We start from the raw sequence: 24,514 nt of genomic DNA on the forward strand, positions 1-24,514 counted from the left end.
CATTACACAACCCTGATTCATCCCCAGAATAGGTCTGTTCTGTGCACTGAATGAGACAGAGGTCCTGTGGGAAAAATAGTATGTGATCGTGTAATCAAAGACTGTATCATGATGCACAGGCACAAGGGAGCAGAATTAAGGTTGCCTGAGAAACGTTAAACTGGCATTTCTTAACTTTTGACTGCTTGACTATGCACCTTTAATGTTCTCTTTGTGTAACATTTGCATGGAATTTAATATTGATATTACATCAGTGCCCAAAAAGCCCCATCAAGCCCCATCAGGCTCAGGCTCATCTTGCTGAGTGTTGTGCAAACACAAAGACATGGGGCGCCGTCCTGATCTCATTGACGTCAACTCCTATTGACTTCAACGGGGCCAGGATTTCACGCATGGTCTCTTCCCCAAAGGCCTGGGCGCTGGATGTTGCTGCTTAACTCAGTTTGCTAATCACCTACGACCATTTTCTAGGTGGAAACTATTAGATTTCCAGGAATTTTGATAACGATACTGGCGGATGTAAAATGAACAGAGTAATTCAGTTAAGACTAACATGCTCCTGGCTTTATCCTGCATAAAGGCTGAGATTGTTGTAGGTTTACTAATCAGAACAAGTCTAGACATTTCCATAAATATAGGTATCCAAGTGGAGGGATTGTTTCAACTTTATGTCTTCATGCCAAATCTACTACCTTAGCGAATACACTTTTCAAAGCATTTTGCAGGGTTTTAGTTGTGAGACTCCCATTAAAATCCATGCGAGTCACGCAGCTACAATTTCACAGAATGCTTTGAAAATTTACCCGAGTCATCTTTGATGATCAAATATTTCTTTTATTGCTTTTTTAAGGCTTGAATACAGCAATATATCTCTCTCTCTATATATATCAAGCTTCATGTCTTTTTCAAAGGACATATCAACCCGTAGAGCATTGCATATATGTTTTCTATTTACTGGTATATGTTTTTTTTTAATTCTAAGCATATTCTATAGAATTATAAAGAAGAAAAGATCACATTCAGAAACAGAACAGATTTATTAGGTGTATGGAAGGAATCTTACTCTGTAACTGTTCTCTGACGTCTGTAGCAACTGAGAGCAATGTTCTATTTTCTTTGATATAGTCTTAACACTGTAACAAACATATCTTGAGAACAGTGCTGGAAAGTGCTGACTTCTGATTTTTTTTGCTGCAAATCTCAGTGGGGATATGACTTTTCCCCGATTCCAGGAACCTACTTTTCTAGGCTCTCAATTACTAAGGGAAGCGTAAGTATTCTGTACAATCAGTTTGCCTAGGTATTTTTAAACTTTGTGTACCCAGTGAGATTTAATAAAACAAAAAACAAACCCTAGAAACACTTTTTTTTCTTTTAATGCTCATAAAATGTTACAGACAACAGAATCCTTTCTTCAGCTTTATTTAAGAAATCAATTACTATTATAGTTCAATATATATAAGACACATCCAGTATTGTGTTCCTGATAGCAAGTGCATAGATTTTGTTACGATATCATTTTTTCACTCAATAGCATGTTTCATGGTCACACGAAGGGATACTCCCAGTGATTTTGCTAGAGCATGAGAGAGAAAAACAGGACACAGCAAAGTAGTGAAACTACAACAGAGATGAGGAACAAAAACAGTCAAGCAAGCTAGCAGTACAGTCGATTCCTGATAAGTGAATAATCTGATTGCTTGGTCACAATGCTTTATTCACTTATCAGGAATGATTCACAGTACATTTTGTTGGTTCAGTTGTTTTCCCTAGCCTAAGAACCAAACTGGGCAAAGGCACACATACTCTGGCGGGGTATTCTTTCATCAGCAAGTCTTGTGACAGTTTGGTAATTTCCCATGGTGATACACAGACAGCTAACAAAGAGACATTTTGCTAACACTGCAAGGTGCCTGACTTAATTGAAATGAAAAGCATGCATTTAAGCAGGACAAACTGTACAGCCACATGGCTTTACAGAACTCATTTCCCCCACTGTTGGTGGATTTTTTGTGCGTCAAGAACTGGAGATTTTTGTCCTCGTGAGGTGTTTTTTTTTTTTTTTTTTTTGTAAACTATAATATTGGATCTTAATAATGAAATTGTGTTTGGAAGAAAAGATCTTGAACTCAACTTGATCTTCCCTGCCAACAAACTGATGAGTGTCAAAGGAACCACCTAAGATGACTTAAAAACAGGCTGCAATTCTGATCGCACTCTGGTATAAACAGGAGTTACTCAATTGAAATCACTGCTGTAAATGTTATTAGAATCAGCACCATAGACTCAAGAGATGTAAAACACCTATTAGGTCACCCAGACCATCCTTCTGCTCCCAGTGCAGGATTGTCCCTTACAGGCCCCTGTAATTTTAGATTAAAATCAGAGCTGCCTGGGAGGTGTTTGCTAGAAATTTGAACTCTGACAACGAAGCCTGTAGATGATGACTTCAGCTTGCTTGGGGCTCCAGAACTCACACCCCACTTGTCTTTTATGCTTACAGAAGAAAAAAAATGAGAAAGACAAATAAATTAAAAGCAAAACGAGGCCAACTCATGAGCCAGAAAATTTCAAAACTGTTCCAAGCACAGGAGCCAACATAGCTGCCAAAACCTTAAGGAAACAGTGCGCCTTGACCTTCTGAATAGGATGTTAGTTTAGGGCAAGTTTGTGTGTGTGAGCCAAAGCCAGAGCATCAGAGAGACTGGAAAAGAGGATACAAGAGGGAGGAGTGTTGTTTGGGTCTCATAAGAGCACTTTTAAGTGGTCTTTGATTCCTGAGCATCAGAGAGAGAGTGGGACAAAGGGAAGGGGTTGGGGGATATGGCTTGAGTTCCAGAGAACACTTGGGAGTGCTTTCCCCCCTTCCTGTGGGATTATTTTACTCTCCAAATTTTAAAGTTTTATATCGTGATCAGACAAAAGAGTGAAGAGAGACTTTGCGAACCATGACAGCATTTATTTTCCTTTGCAGATTTTATCTGATGCTATTGGACACCAGTCCAAGGGACAGTGGAGGGATTCTTGTGAGCCAACCCCTGCCCCCTGCTACCATAGCTCTTTTTTGCATGGAGATTTGACATTTTAATATGCAGTGCTGAGAAAGAGCCACTTTGTAAGCACCCAGCGAAAAAATAGCCCATTTGGGGAAAAAAGGTTTTACTTTATTTTTTTTTATATCTATACATATACTACATATAACAAGCTTGTTCACCTGGTAGATTTTTCTCAGTCTGTGATAGCTCTAGTTAAATTGTGATTAGTTTTTAAGGAGCCTTTGATGAACACCAGATGCCACCAGATTACTGTACAGTTTGGAAGAAATCCCATGGCTACATCCTCCTTGTATGTTTCAGATGCCTCTGCAAAGCAGTAGCACTGCCATTTAAAAAAAAAAAATCACCTGAATTGATCTCTGTAATCCACTTCTTCCAGACTGATTGAAACAGCAGAGCAAAAAAACTTTTCACATAGCCTCAGATTTCTCCGTTTGCGTGTGTTTATGTGGTCAGCTTTCGTGGTCAGAAGACTAACAAATGCCACTGACTTTGCAGGCAGGCATTTAAAAGGATCTCCTGCTCAGATTAGCAAAGTGATAAACCCACTAGCGGAGGGGAAAAATGTAAAATAAACCAAAGACAGCTGACGTGTGCAAGTCCTCTTTCACTCCCCCAATCAGATAGTCACTTAGGTGGAATCGACTGTATCTTTTGTACACAACAAATAGGAAAAAAAAAAAAAACAGGGACGTGAAACAGTGAGGTGTGTAGATGCATTACCAACACATAATGACCACCAACAATACAACACACGAAGAGAGAGACAAGTATTAGGAAAATGGTTTAATATTGGAGACAGAAGCAAAAAACTGCATCACACAATAACATACATTACAAAAATAAGTCTGACTGTTTCAACTACACGGTTATGTTCACAATGAGGACAGAAGAATCAGAAAAAACTTTGATCTAAACAGCAAAAAAGCAAACCCCTAAAGTTGTAACTAATACATTTATCCACGTAAAGTGACCGAGTACTCCTAATTCTAATTATCTTATTGTGTAACTGCACAATACAGAATAAAAAGTGAAACTTACCGCTTGTTTTTTTTAAAGACAAAATTCTAAACACTAGATATAAGCAAAAGGAAAAAAAAATATATCAAGCCAAAGTTTTTAATTCTCTAAACAAAACCAACTCTCTTTCTACCAACCAGAAATCAAACTCGAAAATCAGTCATGGTCAGGGGGCCCACAAGAGTAAGCCACAAAAAATTCCATTTGTTTTTTAATCTCCAGTATAAAAAGTTCCACTGGTACAAAATGCATAAGTACAATCAAGTTGTAGAAATAGGAAAGCCTGCTTTTTTTTTTTTTTTTGGCTTAAGTTCCATCAAACAACAAAATCCAAATGCATCAATAAAACAGAAACAATACTCAAATGGTCTTACAGTTTCCACTAAGTTGCATTAACTTTGGCTTTTCTCAGACAATACTTAAAAATTAGTTTGTAATTCTAAACAAAATAATAGTTTTATTAATCTACAAACAACAATTCTCACAGCACAAAAAAAAAACCCCAAACCCAAAACAAAACACAAATACATAGGTTTTTTTTGTATGACATTATCCAAAAGGTAATGAAACTACAGATTTTTTTCCTTTTGTTAATTAGCACTTAAGATAATAAAAACAGAAACAGTAATATGATTTCAGAGTAGCACAAGCCAAGGAACTATAACCCCTATGGTGAAAGAAAGATGAACTTGTTAGTCATTTGAGGACTGCCATTCCATTGCAATTAGCTAATTTGTTTGAAAAACTACTAGTCTCTTCTTTTGATTAGAATTTTGGAAAGCAATTTCCCTTGTTTTTCTTCCTTTCTTATTAGGCCCTTTGCACCCTTGCAGCTTTTTTCCTTTCAATATTTTGAAGGAGAACTGGTAGACAATTCGTCTCTAAGGAGGTACAAGCTTTCTTTTTATTATTATTATTCATAAAGGCAAACTTCCCCCCAGTGACCCATAGTTGTCACCTGGAAACACAAAAAAATTCCCTGCTAAAAATGCTGGGCCAGATCCTCAGCTGGTGTAAAGCATAGGCGGGGATGTGTGTGTGTCTTCTGAAGTCTATCAAGCTATGCCGGTTTAGAGCAGCTGGGGTTCTCGGATATTAACTCTAATATTCTAACTGGACTCGAAACCTGCAGTTTGCACTGGGGCTGCTGCATTGAAGGGATCTGAAAAACCGTTGGAAATTTATATGGTGGATAAAATTAGAAGAATTAGTGAAACAGTAAAAAAAAATCAAATTATATTCTCATATTATATATATATGTGTGCATATATATAATATAATGTGTGATGATACTTTGAATAAGCAAAATTGCTGCAAGAAGTACAAAATAGCCCTCAAAGGGTGTAGGAAGGCCTCAGCAGTAGTAAAAACATGTGAGAATAATATAGATCATTTAGTTATAAGTGCATGTGCTATAAGGAGGAAACTTTTTTGCATCACTAGAGGCTAGTCCTTTCCATCCCAGGGCTTCTACAACAATGAGCATTTAAGCAAAGTTGGGGACGAGAGACAGAGTGCACCACCTGTGTCTTTATGCTGTTCATATAGGGCTTCACTTTTGATTTTAATTTTAAATTTTTTGTATTCGCTTTGAATATAACCAAATAGGAACAGATAATGGAAGAAGATATGGCACTTTGTTATCAGAAGCAGGTACTGCTGCTCACATGCATTGAATTGGCAATGGATTCTATTTTCCAGTAGTAAAGAACCGAATTTGGTCACTGGTGCTCTAGACATGCAATCCAGTCAAATTTAAAAGGCAGTGGAAAGGCTACCAGCATCTTTTTGCAGGTTCCTTACATAGGGCTCAATCCAGCAAACAACCACTTAAGTGACATACATATTCTCATTGATTACTGGTGCAAGTAAAGTTACTTGGGTGAGTGTCTGTAGGATTGGGCCCATATATTGTCAATATGAATAATGGCAGATAACACCAAGCATTACAGCATATGTAAACTTTATCCATAAAAAGTAGTTTAACTGCAGTGCACATTGAATTTTCACCCCGGAAGATCTAGTGCATCTGATTTAAGCAAAAGTTCATTTATTTAATTACAAAAATATTGTTTTTTCTCCTCAATGTTTTCAAATGGTGGAATAACCACTCCAATCTGGGAGCGGCTCACACAATAGATAATTAAAGAATTGTTTTTTTATTTTATTTTATTAATACTGAATAGCATATTCCAGCAGCATATTAAAAGCTCTTAAGAAAAGACAAAAACCCAAAATCTAAAAAGGAAAACCACAAGTTAATTACTGTTTTAAATAATTTTAGTTATAGATACAGAAGAAATTTAGACAGCAGTAAAATAATTTTTTGTCCTTCAGATCTGCCCTGTGCATTTTTCTGATTTCAACCATGTATTAAATAAACCACAAAAAACTAAGTATATATATATATATTTATATATATAGATATATATATAAAAATAAACAGCAAAATGGTGAATGTATAAAAGGTATTAACACTCAAGACAGCTCTGGGTGGAAAGGGTTAAAAGTTCAAAACTTTCTCACCTTAGAGGTTTCCATACATTATGAAGAAAATACATTGTGAGGTTTGCTTTCACAGCATTGATGTGCAGAGTGGTTAAAAAAGTGAAACATGGGCACTTATACAATGTTTTACAAAAAACATCAAAGAGAAATAACAAACAATAACAATTTCAGGCAACAAGACCACAGGATAGCAAGTTAACAAACTTTTTAACCTCTTTTTTTTCTTTAAATATTAGGGATTTATACAAAACACATAATAAAATACCCATGTTTATCAAATTACTTCACACAAGAAACACACTGAAGCTCTAGGAAGAAAGTACCTTTGGAATTTGGCACTATATTTTCACTGATTTTTTTTCTTTAAAAGAAAAACCGATCACATTTTGCTGAACACAAACACATCTAAATTGTCCACAATAAAAAAATGACATCAATGCGTCACAAGCCAACACAAACTTATTCTGGAATAGTTTTTAATTTTTCACATGAAATTTTTTTTTTAAGCAAACAACTTTTTTTAAACTCATTTTTTGTTGTTGTTGTTGTTCAAGTAAACCAATTTTAAACTTGTCTTTTATAAACACAGAACACTTAAGACCGTAAGACTCATGATGAAACCACAACTTAATTCACAGAAGCACCAACGTAACACAGTTTACAGTAACCTTTCTCCTGTACATTGAAACAGTATAAAATATAGGTAATTTCATGTGCATTAAACCATGGATTGTCTAACTGTGAGTCAGTTCAGCAAAAGGTGACACAAATAGGTAGCATTTGCCCTAAAACAGGGTAAATATTTTCTTATACTAATCTACAAAAAGTGGTTCTATATATATATTTTAATGAGAAAGTGAGCCACCTAAAATGGCCTTATCAAAAAACTTTACACTGCCTGAAAAATGTAAAAACTATTACAGACCTCTAGAGACTTAAAATCAGACAGTTTTTTTTTCCTCAAACTGTTTTGGAAGTAGTCTGTTAGAAACCAACATTCTGTGCCTCTGGACACATATTGCTATTGTCACCAGTGACCAGGCAGAATGCCAATCCCTGTATAATACTTTCAAGTCTGTTATTTATTTATTTATTTATTTTTGGAAAAGGAAAAAAAAGAGAGAAAGAAAAAAAAAAAGAAAGCAAGCAAAAACATTTTTGCCACAGGTTTTTTTTTGTTTTGTTTTTTTTGTTTTAAACCCTATTATTAATTTGTCTAATAATAAATTTCAGTCTTGCATGAATGCAGCAATGTTTTTTCACATTGACTTCCCAGAATTCATAGCTAGATGAGGTCACATGCAAATTTCAAAGGTCAAACTAGATCAAAGGTCAGTAGGAGAACCAAATATGATGTGAGGTCAGAAAGACATCAGAAACAATGACGGGACGATGAAACTTTTTTTTTTTTTTTAGACGCCACAGGGACATGCTAGGCAAACGATGAACTAACGGGCATGGAGATGTCTAGGGAAAAAACAAGGAAGAGGAAAAAAGTTACATAGAATCTATGCAGCAGAAACAAAATCACTTTTATGGGTGCAGGAGAAAACTAATGCAAATCTTTCATCATTAGAGTCTATGAGCCATTCACATAATTTGCATTAACTTACAATACTCATCAACAACAGCACAATGAAACCCCAAAAGAATCCATCTGAAAAGAGTTAGAGAAGATGGATTCATCTTTGGGGGGAGGAGAGAAGAAAGAACCATTTTCAACAAATGTAACATAAGGGGTAGGGGGAAGAAAAAAGTCAGACAACTGAACTTTAAACTAGAAAATGGAAACTACGAACAAAATAACCAGACAAGTACAAACAAGAGGATAAAAGCATGAACTGTAAAGAGTGTAGGGTTCAACGGTGAAAAAGCGCCCATTCTTGGCACAATTACTCTAGAGACTACTTCAAAGGATCTAGCTAGCATAGAGAGCTGCTCTTTAGGTATCCAATAAGTTAACAATAGGCAATAAATAACTTCCATTATTTCTGAGGCAGTAAAAATTTTGTATAAAAATAGAAATGCTTTTTACAAATAAAATTTACAGGCCTGTGGCTTTCTTATTTATTATTATTATTAAATTTATCTCTCAAGAAACATCAAGTATTGTCACTCATTTTATTTTATTTTATTTTTATTTTTAACCCTGTAGCTTTAGAAACAGATCTCTAAATCTTTTTTACATTATTCCTTTCCAAAAAACTCAAGAAAACTTAAAAAAAAAAGTGAAATATAAAGACGACCAGTGTAATATCAGACTAATAGAATGTTATGTTGATTTGAACCCCTAAAAAAAATAAAAAAATAAATAAAAAACCATTTTCAAAAACGAACCAATGTAGTGGAAAGACTTTTTGTTGTCATTGTCTCACAATAAGTGCTTCTGCTGGCATACGACCATTATGTTTAACCTATAAACTGCTGGTGCCACCCTGATAAGATTGGGTCCATACATACAAAACAGCTTTTATTTCCCCAAAGTGTGCTAATGGCACCAGGGTTCACAGAGTTAAATTGCACCCCCCCCTTTTTTTGTCGCTTTTAATTCTTAAGATGTCGTTTCTTTAAAAAAAAAAAGTAAAGAAAAAAAACGGAGATAAATTATGTTGCAAAATAAAATACAGTAACACAACTCAGTAATTACTTGGCCTGGAAACAGCAGCCAAGTTTAATTGTGGTGAGTGGGGAAATGGAAGCGATAACTGTAAAAATAATTGTCTCTTGGTGAAGGTTGGCAATATGTTCTTCCTTAGCCCTCCCCCTCCCCCCCACAGAAGGGCAGGTTTGCTCATGGGACTTACCCTAAGAAAGCTAAAATAAGAGCAGTGAGCATCTGGGGTTAAGATCAGTAAGGTTTGCTGTCGTTTTTGGAGCGTTTCAGCTGAACCTTCAAGCGTTTCATGCCAATCTGAAAGCCGTTCATAGCCTGGATAGCAGCTTGCGCAGAGACTGGATTGTCATAGCTAACAAAACCTACAAAATACAGAACAGAGGGGGAAAGAAAGTGAACTACAGGTTAGAACAAAAGAAGAGGGGACTGGCTCAATATACAAAAAAAAGTGTTTGTTGTTAGTACTTTTTCTTTTAAGTGACACGTTCATTTCAGTACTTTCCTTCATTCCTTTGATTACGCTTCACACTCCTTCCCTCTCAATCCATCCCAACTCTCCCCTTATCTTGCTAGTGTTCAGCATTTTGCTACCTCACCATCTCCAGCTGGGACAGCAATCAAACAGCTGTGGTGTCCATGAGCTGTGTGACAAGGGGCAGTACAGTATCTCTCTCTCTGGTACTTAGATGGTCCCCCATCACTGCAGTGTCTGAGTGCCTCACAATCATTAATGTCTTTATCCTCACAACACACCTGTAGGTAGGGAAGTGCTATTGTCCCCAGGTACAGAGAGGCTAAGTGATTTTGTTCAAGGAGACATAGGATGCCTGTGGCAGAGCAAGGATGAAACATGGGTTTCCCATGGCTCTAATAATAATGATACTTTGCACTTCTAGAGCACTTGTCATCTCAGGATCCCACTGTATGCTGCATACCTTAATTAATTAAGTGTCATGGCCCTGGAATGGGGTAGGCAAGTACAGAGGTTAAATGACAGGTCAATAGCAGAGCTGTGAATAGAACCCCAGGTCTTCTCCTCCCAATCTTCAGCACTGACCTTTAGATAGCATTCTCTCCCTGTACTCAGTATGGCTGGTTTGCTCTAAATTTCTTGTCCCCTAGAGACTAAAAGTGCTCTTTTCATAATGCACTCTAATCTCCCTGAGCCTAGAAGCTCCAACTCATTTTCATATCTGAGCCTCCCACTCTTAATTGAAAAGCACTCCTGACTACCACTTTAACTCCGCTCTGGCTAATTACTGCATTGCAGCCTGGTATTATGCATCTGCTTTGACATGCTCCCTTTAATTTCCGCTTGAAATTGTCTTAATGAATTATTTTAGATTAGATTAAAGTGTGTATCCCTCTCTTACTCATCACCCTCTTTTCCTTCTCCCCTGGCACTGAGGTTTTTCGCCCGCACTCCTCTGCTAACCCCTTCATCATACCCAGTTTGTGTTCACCCAGATAAAATGCTCACCCAGAGCCTCCCCATCTCTTGTCTTGATTACTCAATTTCCTCCTCTCTGGCTTTCCTGACACTCAGTTTTCCCTCTCAAGCCATTCAAAATGCAGCTGCTAAGATCATCTTCCTGATCATTGCCTCCCTCTTTGTGTCCCTTCACTGGCCTCCTTTTCTCCACCACATCAGATTCAAACTTTTACATGTAGGGGGTCTTCCCACCTCTGACCCTCTTGTTTATTCACTCTCGCATCTTATCAAATAGATCCAACCCCATTCACTCTATTTGGTCAAGGAAGCTAGCCTTGCTCAATCATCTATTCACTTCTCCCACATGCACTTTCACAATTCCTGCATTCTGCCGCTAGGCAAGGAACATTTTACCCAAACTAGTCTGCCAAATTGCTATCCTGTCCTCCTGCCAGTCCCTCATCAAGAACCATTTCTTTTATGTTGCCTGTGGGAATCTGGCCTCCTCTCTCGTTTTTGCCTTTCCTTGTTGTGTCTGTCTATCGGGTCTTAAATTTAGACTGTAGGCTCTTCAGGGCAAGGACTTTGATTGTACCCCTCTTCATCCCCTGCCCTATCATAACGGCAGATGCGACCTGTACAGTTGAACCTACTTGTGATACTTGTATATGCACATATAGGCAGCAGCTAGCTGTAACATATTCTATGCTACATACGTGTACGCTATACAAACACTAATTGCACAGTACTGTACTTAACCCAGAAGTACAAGTAATGGGTTAAACACAGAGAGTTTTAAAGAGGTTCAGCTATACAATAGAGGATAATTAGGTATCCATAATAAGGCAGCTTAATTGTATAGTAAATGGCATTCCCTCACATAGGGTGTAATTAGTTTCATGTATTTGACACATCCATAGTAGATGTCAGACCGGAAGTTTTTTTTCAAATCCAGTTTTTAGTTTGAACTGCTTTGTCTGGGCATCTTTCTGTACTTTTGAGGATTACAAGCGATAGCTCTGGGATCAGGTTCACCATGTACAGTTTTACTTTTCAATTGATTAAATGTTGCTTACCAAAGCACTTGCTCAGATTGGTCTGTTTATCAATGAAGACTTTAGCAGAGATAACATTTCCAAAGGGCATGAACATCTGCAGAATGTCCTGGTCTCCAAACTCCTGGGGGAGGTGGTAAATAAAGAGGTTTGCCCCTTCTGGACCTTTAGAGACAGGAAAACCACAAAAAAAAAGTATGAAAAGAGCGATTAGAAGAGTTCTATTTCATCTATCTTTTTTTGGTAATTTAGAAGGTGATGGGCAAACACAGTTCAGTTTCAGACTTTTTGAAGTAACAAAAACAAAGCAAATGGACAAAATAGCAGTGGCTCTTTTACAGATTTGTACTTGACATCTCTATTATAAGAGATTTTGAACTGCAGCCTCCTTCCTAAACTCATGTAAGACTGCCAAGCTTGTCCTAAAGTAGGGTTATGGTTAGAAGAGTGACTGCATGAAAGTGGCACCTTCTCTGCTCTCTCTATCTCTTCAAGCTGTCCAGCTATGGAAGATCGAGTTGATTTCTATGCTGCCTCACACATTTCAACCGTTTTGTCAGCTAAACTAGAGATATTATTAGCCTAAGAGATAGAGCCCAGCTCAGTTCTAAAGATCCCAGGTTTAAGTCTGCAGGGCAGGCAATTGGGGGCAAGGGAAGTAAAACAAACCTCACTTTGACTTACAAACTGAGCTGGCTGATTTTCTTTGCAAGTAACTGAGGGACAAAAAAAAAGAAAACAAAAGGAATGCTCATAATAAAACCTCTAGTCATTATTCACAGTACATGTGTTGTTTTAACAACAAAGAATCCGATTGGAAAGCCCTCACCACCTGGCAGGGAACTCTGTCAAAAGAAGAGCTGGCCAAGATTTTTAACTGATTTTTTTCCCCCCAACAACAACAAAAATGATTTTTCCTTGAAATGGAAGTGTTTGGGAAAATCTTTTTTTGAGTTCTGTGAAATTTCATATGAAAATATCCACTTCGTTTTTAACTGGCATTTTTTTTCTCTTTCAAACTGAGTTTTGTATTGGTTTTTGAAAGCCTGTCCACAGAAATAAAATTGATTTTTTTCACCGAGCTCTAGTCAGAAGCTTCTCATCATCAACTCTGCTTCCCTATTACCATAATAATCTGGAAATAAAAATAAGAGACTAAGAAAAGACTTTCCAGTGTGAACTTGGACATGTGGCCTTCCCAGCCATAGTGCATTACTGGGATTCTAAGACGCCACACAATTCTGGTGCAGGCAGGTTCTGGAGCAGACTAAATAGATATTCCCTGGCTTGAGTGGAGACGAGATGTGTCTTAGATGTGCTGCGCTTGATTACTGTCTAGGGGAGGAGAGGAAAGTGCAGGCCAGACACTTATGGAGTACCTTCTGCAGCAGATTCATGGAGCCGCACTGGTGTTCAGAATAGAGGAATCAGACTGCCTGCCCTCTCACAGCCTGAGGGGAGGGGCTGCAATATTTGCCCTAGACAGGGGGGTGCATGGGTTGGAACAAAAAACAAAACAAAAAAAACAACAACAAAACAACAGGGTGAAAAAAAAAAGGATTTCATAAAATGAAATGGAAAAAAAAATCACCTGGCAATATGGAAGAGAAATCAAATGAAGTTTCTTCTTACCAAAAAAAAAAAAAAGTCCTCTCAACAAAATGAACTTTCTTAATCACTGAGCAAAACTGGTTTTACATAGATTGATAGCAGGATGCATAAAACAATTCACCCCCCTTTCATTTAACATTTAATGCAATATTTTCTTCTGGTAGCTGGTTATCCTCCTTTAAATATTCCAGACTCCTAGCCATTCCAACAGAAGTCATATGTTGAAACACAAACACAGCCAGCAGAATTTAATAACAAAACTTGCTCACCTTAACAGTCCCCCACTGGAAAAGACAGCAAGATGACAAAGGCCTTTACTTTATAAGGGACATTGTCACATGGGGAATGATAAAACTTACTATTGATAAAAATGCTTTTGTGAACTGAAAAACAATGACGATAATTAAAAAAAATAAAATAAAAAAGCTAGCCCTACATTATTTGGTCATTATAAAGCTAGACTACATTATAGTCACAACAGAGAAACAGCTTCTGTTTATGGTTTTATCCAATCCATTTTCATTGTCCAAACTGAATGAAATGCAAATCAAAACCAAAAAACAATCAAAGCCAGGGAACTAAAATAGTGAGAAAAAGAAATGAATTTAAAAAAATTCTTGCAATTTCAATAATCTAAATTGTTAATGGTAAAAATGGTAAGAAAATTATAAAACACATATTTATTTTAACTTGACAGTGTCCCTATTAAATCCCTAGCTTTGAGGGTTTCAACATTGTCTGCCTAAGAGACACCATGTTCCATAATGATTCAAGAGACTATTTTAAAAGAGGATAAAAAACTTCTTTTGATGCCATGCATTAGCCCTTGTTTCAGTGTACCTCTAGCAAGAACAGTAAACACAATGAAGACTCTTTTTTAGAAGGCATACAAAACTTTTCTATTTTCTAAAATTAGCTGAAAGTTAAGGGGGTGGGAATTAAAAACAAAACCCCAAGAAGGCTGCAGGGGAGAAAAGAGAGAGAGGCTATTCTCATTTCGTTAAACATTTTGTGATGACTATTAATTTATTCTTAGTGTTAACTTCCTGAGGTTTATTTTGCTCTGTTGGCACAGAAAGAGGGGCAATCAATCACTTACTTACTTCCCCTCAAGACCCACAATTAAACAAAGAACCACTCGATGTAATGACGGATCTCGTCATTAACCTGAAAACTAAAATCTAATAGCAGCTAGATGATCATAGCATACATAGAAACCACAAGGAGGAGAGGGAAGGGGAGAGTTACCCACACGACACTTCCTCCCTCACCCACCTCCCAACAACAACAACAAATATATATATATAATTTTAAAAAGTGCTTTTAGGATGGTTTTCATTAGCAGTGTCTTTTGTGAGCAGCAGCCGATGAGTACTTTTACATTAACAAACGATGGGTGGTAAAATACACCTTGAAGGATAGATGGCAAAAATTAAATTAAAGGATAAAACAAAAACAACACTGAACAGGAAAGAAGAAAAGGTTAAAAATCAGTGGTTAGGCTCATCATGTTTCCTCAGAAAGCATCTATGAAGAAATAAGCCAAACCCAACCAATGTAGAAAGGCTGAATTTAGCTTATCGTAAGATTTGATACTGTGGCTGGAGATGCGTGCTTTGCGGCCCCAGCAGGTGCTGCTTACCTTCTTTCTGGCTGCCCGCAGCACTTTGTTGCTGTAGCAAACTCTGACTGTACAATGTTGGCAGTGCTGCTGCAGCATACTGCTGAATTCCTGAGTAGGCCTGGGTGAGGGCGTCCATTGTGCCTGCTGTACCGTTCGTCAAGCCTGTTGCGCCAAGTCCTCCGTTCAGGGCCGCCATACCTGAGAGCATTTGAGCAACTTTACAAAAAACCCAACAATAGAGAAAAGAAATTGCACTTGTTCATTAGTGCTTTCCAAAAGTAGTTGGCATTATATGACACCGACAATGACGGCAGTGCATGCAAGCCAGCACTTCACCAAATGGAACTGAAAACAACGAAACACAACTTCAGTAAAGATCACTTCAGCGCAATGGTTTGACGACCAAATCTATTCACATGCAATCTGCTACTGGCAAGTACTGTCACGCCGTGCTTCTGAAATCCTGTTCTTCCACGTGCCCCAAGACGCACATATTGGGCTCCGTGATCTCGAGGCTATCCAAAGACTGTAGGAAGGAATCCACTTGATCAAGGGTGGATACCTTGTGGGATTGGCAATGGGGCAGAGTTCTTCAATGGGACACAGTTCAAATCCAGACTGGGTCAATAGTGACCGGAAATTACTATCATATGAATGAAGTTTGCCAATTAATTTTACACAGGCCACCAATCTCAGTTACGCACATTCCAAAACCACCACCACTACAATTGGCACCCTTATGTGCAATGCAGAACATGGGCAAGATAACTGAATGGGCATGAAGGCATGACTAGCCTCTCACTCCTGGTATCTCCTGATCAGGGCTGGGAAGCACTTGCGGTGTGGCGTAGGGTAGCTAGCAGTGCTGCAGCCTAAGCTGTGCCTGTCCTGCTCATAAAGAGAAATCTTTGTTCTCTAGTGTTGTCATTCCCTCGCTTCTTATTGGCAGTAAAATCACTTTATAAACACTGTCCTGCACCCTGAAAAACAGCATAACAACTTAACTGGGATGACTGCCAGGGGAGACATTCAGGGCGAGGAGTCTAAGCTATGGATAAATGGCACACCCAACCCATTTATATGGCACTGTCTGTGATGAGAGTTTTATATCTATGAATTGATGGCTGACAGCAAAAACTTCTTGTGGTGCAGCCGTCTATGCCACTTCTTTTTCCTATTATAGTTGTTAAATGAGGCACATGTATCAGAGCCCTGCTCTACACTGGAGGGGGAGGGAGGGAGGCGAAGTGAGGTACGCTACTTCAGCTACGAGAATAGCGTAGCTGAAGTCGACGTACCTAGATCGATTTACCGCAGCGTCTTCACATCGGTGAGTCGACTACCGCCGCTCCCCCGTTGACTCCGCTTGCGTCTCTCGCGGCGCTGGAGTTCCGGAGTTGACAGGAGAGCGCTCAGGGATCTATCTATCGCGTCTAGACTAGAAGCGATAAATCGACCCCCAATATATTGATTGCTACCCGCCAATCCAGCGGGTAGTGAAGACCTACCCTTAAAGTACTACAGCGAAAAGTTTTAATATTAATTTTTACAGCAATTCATGGAATAAAAGTGAATTTTCTCCCTATATTTAGATATGGGCCCTGCAGTACTGGAAAGGGCAGCAGACTGGAACAAATTTAGAGAAGAGCAGTAAAATGATTAAAAGAACTAAGGGCTTGATTTTCAGAAGAGCTGATGACCCATACCTCCAACCAAAGGCAATGGGAGCTGCAGGGACTCAGCAAAATTGAAAATCAGGCCAGATTTTCAAAAGTGACTAGTGAACTTGTGTGCCTGAATTTATGGGTGCCTAACTTGAGGGAATTTCAATGGGCCTGACTTTCAGAGACTGCTGAGCAAACCCTGTTACACGTGGGAGCTTGTCCGGGGATTTGAAGCCAGGACTGGCCACCATCCCTATGCGAGTGGGGAGGAAGCCCCAGAGGGGCTTGCTGGACACAGCCTCAGCCTGCTCCCTCATTCAGAGGGGGCTGGAGAAGCCACACTGGTTTATCCTCGGGGCAAGGATGAAACTGGAATGCATCCGTGGGGATTTGAAGCCCTGCCCTGTGGCCCAGGTTCCCCTGGAAGTAGGGGGCAGGTTTGCCTGGCAATGGGTTGGGATTGTAGAGGGGTTACCATACCCTGTGGTACTGGGGCCCGACTGGGGTCCCTTCCCAAAAGGGAAAGGAGGCTGTGGGAGGGGACCCATTGGCAGGAAGAGGGGAGGGACCCTAAAGAAGGGAATGGAAACCTGTATGCTAGTAGACCCCACTGAGGGGGAGGGCCCAGGTCCCCAGGGAAAATGAGAAACAAACCCTAGATGACAGAGCCAGAATGGAAGCGGGAGAGGAGTAGAGGGCGAGGGGCTGAAGGAATGCCCTAGTATGGAACACCCAGGGAAGGGGACCGAGGAATAGAGTGGGAGGGCCCCAGGAAAGGCCCAAAAGTAGACCCCCCCCAGGCAGGGAGATCCGGACCCCCCAGGGCCGGGTAACCAAATCTGAGGCCCTGGCCGGAGGACCTTTTGGTCTCAGGACCTGTGGGTAGCAGCAGAACTGTGGGGCAGTCCACCCCCTAGTGGGTAGCAGCAGAACTGTGGGGCAGTCCACCCCCTACCTAGTGTACCTTCTGTGGGTGGAAGATGGACAAACCTCCGTGAGGAGGACCCCGGGGAAATCACCCAGTGGGAGGCAGGGGGCTTCCCTGAAATAACCTTACAGGCAGGGGGAGAAGGGGCCGGACCAGGTACCCCCAGCAGTCGCTTAAGGGGGAAGGTGTGTGGCAGGGTGCTGGTTGACAAGCCCTTAATCAGCTCCTACCACTCGAGCCTCAATCAAGGGGAATGGACTGGGGCTGGGTGAATAGCCCTGTGCCTGTCTGGTAACTGGCCGCACCTGCCAGTCTTATTAGCCCAGAGCTATAAAGGCTGGGAGGAAGCCAGAGAAGAGGGAGAAGGAAAGAGAAAGGTCAGGCACAGAAAAGTGGGAGCCTCTAGTCTGCTGCTGGTCAAGCCTGTGGTAGGCAAAGTAGCTGTGAAGCCTGTAGATAGTTGGGAACTGGTGGTGGGAAACCTTTTGAGAATAAAGAGCTCGGGTGTTGCACCAAACTGAAGTGTCCCTGACTCATTGAAGAGAAGGGCCCAGGGGCCGAATACCCAGGGGTGCAATGTGAACCCTGTTACAGTTTGGTATTGAAATCTAACTGCAACCTTACTAAGAGATCTGAATATTGTTTTCTGCCATTGCTTGTGTGTGTGTGTGTTTGTTTTTGCAACATTGGTTGAATTAAATGACCCTGATAAACCACTTCTTGTCTCTGGCGCTTTTTGTATAGTGTTGAAATAACTTGGTGATACAGAAACAATTAAGATAACAAGTTATCTTCTGAGTCATCAGCCCATTAGCAAAACACTTCCTATGTTACCAAACTCTGCTCTGGGCAAGTCCTCTTCATGTGAGCCTATAGACTCTACCAATAGGCTATTTCGGATCATTAAACCGAAAGCCCTGTTTGACAGCACTGCTACTGGGAAGGACACTGCTACCATCACTATGATAGACATGGCTAAATTTATTTCCACCTTGAGTAAAACAGACCTATAGAAAGGCCTCTGATCCTTGGTATTATTTACTCTGCTCTTCCATGGTTTTTATGAAATGTCCTAGGGCCTAATAGCACTGGCTTGAGTTAAGCGGAGTATGGAGAGGCAAAGTGTAAACATCACCACGTAGCTCTACCAATGCACCTCCGCTTGTTCTGCACTCTATAAAATAATTATTCTATCCTTGGGTTTCTAATGAGCTGTCTTGAATTGTCCAAAGTGATGAATAAAAATAATAGATGATAATACTTAGCAGTTCCACTGCCCTCTGCCAAAGAATCTCAAAGAGCTTTACAAACATTATTAAGTTCAAGTTTCTCTCTGTCCCTGTGAAGTAGATCAATGCCATTTTCCCTGTTTTACAGATGAGGAAACAGAGACCAAAAGGATAAATGACTTTGCCCAGGATCACATGAAACGTCTGTGTCAGAGCCAGGAATAGTTTTCAGATCTCCTGATTCACATTCTTAATCATAAGACCATCTTTTCCACCTTCTCGCATTAGTGATTTCATTATTACACATCAGATTTCTTTTCATTAATAACTTTATTTGAATTTGCTTCTCCAGAGGCCACAGTCTAACACAGAGGTGGGCAAACTATGGCCCGCGGGACCGTCCTGCCCGGCCCCTGAGCTCCTGGCCCGGGAGGCTACCGCCGGTCCCTCCCCCACTGTCCCCACTCCCACGCAGCCATGCCTCCGTGCGGGCAGTGGGGCTGCGAGCTCCTGCCGCTCTGAGCGGCATAGTAAGGGGGTGGTGGTGATGGCGCATGCAGTGGTGCAACAGTTGGGTAGGGGCAGTCAGGGGACAGGGAGCGGTTGGGGCAGGGGAGGTCCCACGGGGCAGTCAGGGGACAGTTGGATGGGGCGGAGGTTCTGGGCTGGCCAGGGGTCGGGGAACAGGAGGGGTTGGATAGGGCGTGGGAGTCCTGGGGGGCCTGTCAGAGGGCGGGGGTGTAGATAGGTTGGGGCAGTCAGGGGAGAGGGAGCGGTGGGGGTTGGACAAGGGGTGAGGTCCGGGGGGGGCAGTTTGGGGTAGGGGGGTCCCAGGAGGGGGCAGTCAGAGGACAAGGAGCAAGGGGGTTGGATGGGTCGGGGCTTCTGAGGGGGACAGTCGGGGTGGGAAGTGGGAGGGGGCAAATAGGGGGCAGGGGCCAGGCTGTTTGGGGGGGCACAGCCTTCCCTACCCGGCCCTCCATACAGTTTCGTACCCCATGTGGCCCTCTGGCCAAAAAGTTTGCCCACCCCTGGTCTAACACATTATCCCACTGTGCCGCCCAGTCTCCGTGAACTGGCTTTTTAGTTATCCAAAGATTTTGGGGTCTTCCTAGTTGCTGAATCTTCCTGTTCCCAAGAGAGAAATTTTTAATTGAAAGAAAGTCACTTAGGGATAGGTTGTGGCTGGCTGTACTTCCTAAAGGATTGCCTCTTACCATTGGCCACATCAGAGTCCACTTCTCAAACCGGTTTCCTTTCAGCTACTATAATCTCAACCATTTGTGTAAACACATGATCAAATCTGCATTTGTCTTCAGTGCCCTTTTCTAACTCATTCATGGCTTGTACCTAGCTCCACTTGTGCTTTAGAAGGCTAGCATCAATTCCACAAGCACGTATCATTGGTTTCCAGCTTTTATGGGCAATTATACCATTTCACGCGACTGAGAGCTTGGTTTTACCGGCCAGTGATTCTATATCCCATTAAATTGCTCATGGTCTAGCCCTGACATGGGACACAGAGGGTTCCAAACCAAATTTTCATGACTACATGCTCCATGACAGGTTAGAGTGGAAACAACTGAATGGGAGATGGGTTAGTGGGAGCATACCTGGGCCTGGAAGCAGCATATTGTCAATACAGATAGGGGATGCCTCTAGTTACAGTATCAAAAGAGTTAACTACCATTAGTGCCACAAGTACCAGAGGCTGATAATCAGTGTCATAGTATTTCTCAAGAGAGAAAGAGGTGTCACTCACATCACAGCATATGAGAAAGCAGTGCCCTCTCTGAATCTCACTGCAAAACGTTTCTTTCAAACACACACACACAAACATACATATATATATTTGCACATGGAATATCTGTATGTGTGTGTGTATATATATCTATATCTATCTATATATCTAATCTATCTATAGATATAGACACACACACACAGAGACAGATATTCCATGTGCAAACACTCTCCATGCAATCTGTGGAAACATTCACAAATAACGAGATTTTGAACCAAATCCACCCTCGTATAAATCCATGGGAATCAAATTTGGTCCTTGGTTGTGTACTCACCAATAATACTTCACATGTCACATGCAAATAGGATTTGCATTCATGTCATTTGAAAATACCTGTTAGGAAAATCTAAAGCCATCATCCATAATCTAGCAAGTATTGCTAAATGCGTGATGGTATGATTCCCACATGCTGTCAAGAGGTGAAACCACATAGGGGGCTTACTGTGGATCAGTCTTGGTGAAGGAATGTTATCTTTTCGAGTGTGCCAGTTTGCTTGGGTTCTGAGTACATGTGAAAAGAGGTGGCATGCAACACTCTACCCTTGATGCTGTAAGCTTATATGCCCCACAAAATACATTCAGTATGTACCAAGGATAAGAACATTAATGATATTAACAATGTCTAATATTAATGAGACCAGATCTGTCATGAGTGCCATTTTCAATGGCTCGGTTTGATAGAAACAAAAAGCATATGTTGCTTCAAATTCTGACAAGGGGCAGTTCTGGATTTGCTTAGTTTTGCTAAACTGCCCTTGAAACACATTTACTGGGAAGGTTTTTTTGTTTGGTTTTCTAGCATTTTTGTCCTTGCCAGAAGCAAGACCTGTCCTACACAAGGCCCCATGCAAGCGCTCACCACAATTTCACAGACATCAATTAACCCTCTCCACCCCTGCCTCCCATCAATGACAATCAGAGCTCAAGTAATAAAATGACTGATGAGCAGCTAGATAACAGTGACAAAAAGGACATCATGCAGAGCATCAGAGTGAGCAAGTGATACTGAGGAGGACATCCATTCCTGTGGGTACATTATGATGGCTAATGAATTAGAGACTGGTGGTGACCAAATAGATTCCTTGCATTGTAGGCTAGATGCAAGGAACAGCAGCAGCTAAAAAAAACTAGGCGGGGGGGGGGGAGGGAAGATGCAGCCAGATGAATCTCTTCCAATGAAGGCAAAAGTGAAGTCATTGTAACAGAAACAGTGCAGAAGGGATTGTTGTTCTGCAGAAGAAGCTTGATTGTGATTGGCTACTGTGGTTGATAATGAGGATGAAGGTTCTGATTAACGACTGACATCTTCTTTTTAGCTGGAAATGTCAGTGCTTGTTTTACACCACATGGGAGAAATTTACATGCTCTAGTACTACAGATGACTGAGCCATCCTCACATACTTGCAAATTTAAAACCAAGAAATTGGTTTTAATTTTTAAGCAAATATGCAGCTCCCTGGTCAAAGAAGGTGTCCTATTCTGACTCTATAACTAATAGAAAAGTTGCAGCAAATGCGTGTTTGTTAATAAACTAATTCCTGAATTATATCTTGTGCTGAGGTGCTGTACCTGTTTTCACGGGTTTATGTTTTTGGTTTCTGAAATCAAAAGGAGCCTTTCGTGTAACCAAAACCAATCTCCAGAATCCATTCTGACTATCTAGCACAGGTCCTAAAATTCCACATGTCCTGCAAAAAAAGGAGTCTTTTTTTCCCCCCAGGAACTCAACAGAATCCACCTTGGAGGGCAAGATTAGTGAAATCTTAAGGCTAAAGGACTGTATATATGTAGGGCCCTACCAAATTCATGATCCATTTTGATCCATTTAATGAGCATAGGATTTTAAAAATCGTAATTTTCATGATTTCAGATATTTTAATCTGAAATGTCACAGTGTTGTAATTGTAGGGGTCCTGACCCAAAAAGGAGTTATGTGTGTGTGTGGGGGGGTTTGCGGTGCTGCTATCCTGCTATCCTTACTTCTGCGCTGCTGCAGGCGGCAGAGCTGCCTTCAGAGCTGGGCAGCTGGAGAGCAGCTGGTTGGGAGCCCAGCTCTGAAGGCAGAGTCGCCGCCAGCAGCAGCGCAGGAGTAAGGGGGCAGGGTACGGCATTGCCACCCTGACTTCTGTGCTGCTGCGGCTGGCGGGGCGCTGCCTTCAGAGCTGGGCGCCCGGCCAACAGCCCCCGCTCTCCAGGCACCCAGCTCTGAAGGCAGCAGTGCAGAAGTGAGAGTGGCCATACTACGACCCCCCTAAAATAACCTTGCGGCCCCGCTGCAACTCCCTTTTCAGTCAGGACCCCAATTTGAGAAATGCTGGTCTCCCCCCATGAAATCTATATAGTATAGGGTAAAAGCACACAAAAGACCAGATTTCATGGGGTGAGACCAGATTTCACGGTCTGCGACGTGTTTTTCCATGGCCATGAATTTGGTAGGGCCCTATATATACAGGTATGTGCAAAGAATGGAAGTTGATCAGCTTTACCCGCTGTTTTGCATATTTGTTAAAAGTAACAATCTGTTTATAATTGATATTTTTCCTACAGTGATTACTGGGGAAGGCTGTCCACCACAGCAATAAATACTCACTGTTTACGGTACCTGCTAGTGCATTAATATTATTCAGTCCAACAGTGGCTCCAGCCAATCCTTGGAGAGTACCCAGAGAAGTCAAAGAATTCATGGCCGCACCAGCCGTGGAATTAGCAGTTGACGCAGCCACTAAAAGGGGAGAGAGTAGGGCAATATTAATTAAAGTAAACAGAACTTGAAACGTATCAGTCACAAAACATCATGCACCGATTCTAATCTTAATAACTGGCCTCCTTGCAAAAATGTAAGGAATCAGACCAACACTGAAACCTTTCTCAGTAAGTTCCTGTATTGGCTGCTGATGGAAAGCACGGCTGAATTTTTTAGCGATGTGGATTTGATAGTGAAATTTAAGTAATTTGGCTTTCTTTGCAGAAACACTAAATCTGTGAACAGTTAAAAAACATCTCTCACATTCTCAAAAGTGTATCAATAAAGCACTAAGAGCTGATCAACGTGCCAGAGAGCCTGCCCCTTCTTAACATGGTTGTTAAGCAACCATATGTTACTCATAGGGCTTGGTATTGATATCTGAGATTTGGCCAGTTCCTGTTCTGGGCTCAAGCAAAACCTGAATTGTTCTGTCCTAAGTGAGATAACATCATGGCATTGTATCTTTAGGGCATCATATAAATGGAATATAAAGCACTGAAATATAAAATTTTAAAAAAATAACTAACAAAATACCAAATGCAATTCATTTTTCTGTTGGCTTCCACTGTAGTTTCTAGGTAGGTACTTCTGTGGCCCCACATCAGCACAGTATCCAAGCACACTACAAATATGAAATGTATTTATCCCCTTTGAGGGAAGGAAGTATTATCATTGCCATTTCAGAAGGGGAACTGAGGCACAGAAAGATTAAGGGAGATGTTCAAGGCTACACATAGAATCTGTGGCAGCCGTAGGATTTAGAGCCATATCTCCTTAGTCCCAGTATAGTGCATCCATAGCAAGACCATCTTTCCTCTATAGCAGCGTTATCTGAAATGGCAACATCTTATTTTAAATTGAACATTTTAGTTGTGCTGCGGTGAAATAGACACGAATGCTTTCTGTCCCTAATCCTCTTCATCCTTTCTGGGGCCGTCTCTTCCATCAGAGGCGCCCAGCTGGGCAGTGAATACCCAAGAAGTTAAAGTTTCTAGGCTGATAGGATGCAACAAAGAGAGTGGAAGACAATTTTATCAAAGAAGGAGTAGGAGAGTCCAAATAAAATAAATATTTAACGGAGTCCAAATAAAGTGCAATTCCTCCCCACTTTAAACAAAGTCATACCTATCTATCTACCTAGCTCTCCACAACTCCAAGACACCCTTAAACTTCCTTGCACCCTGATCTAAAGGTCAACAAATTCGAAGAGTCAACAAGCCTTCTGG

At 40.9% G+C, this 24,514-nt stretch overlaps 1 protein-coding gene across 25 annotated transcripts in view; it reads right to left on the reverse strand.

Moving 5' to 3' along the window:
- Positions 1–1,358: 1,358 nt before the first annotated feature.
- CELF2 (CUGBP Elav-like family member 2) overlaps positions 1,359–24,514 on the reverse strand; it is a 713,903-nt gene continuing 690,747 nt past the window's right edge. For 12 of the 25 annotated variants that reach the window (XM_073328795.2, XM_073328796.2, XM_073328793.2 and 9 more), the window contains 4 exons: positions 23,133–23,264; positions 14,939–15,136; positions 11,707–11,850; positions 1,359–9,560 (listed from right to left, as the gene is read on the reverse strand). In XM_073328795.2, the coding sequence (XP_073184896.1) occupies positions 9,433–9,560; positions 11,707–11,850; positions 14,939–15,136; positions 23,133–23,264 (602 nt within the window). In that variant the 3' untranslated portion in view covers positions 1,359–9,432. Of the gene's footprint in view, positions 9,561–11,706; positions 14,758–14,938; positions 15,137–23,132; positions 23,265–24,514 lie in introns of those variants that run through there. The other 13 variants (XM_073328791.2, XM_073328804.2, XM_073328801.2 and 10 more) reach the window with 8 other exon arrangements.

This window comes from Lepidochelys kempii, chromosome 1 (assembly GCF_965140285.1).
Source record: "Lepidochelys kempii isolate rLepKem1 chromosome 1, rLepKem1.hap1, whole genome shotgun sequence".
NCBI classification, from domain to species: domain Eukaryota; kingdom Metazoa; phylum Chordata; order Testudines; family Cheloniidae; genus Lepidochelys; species Lepidochelys kempii.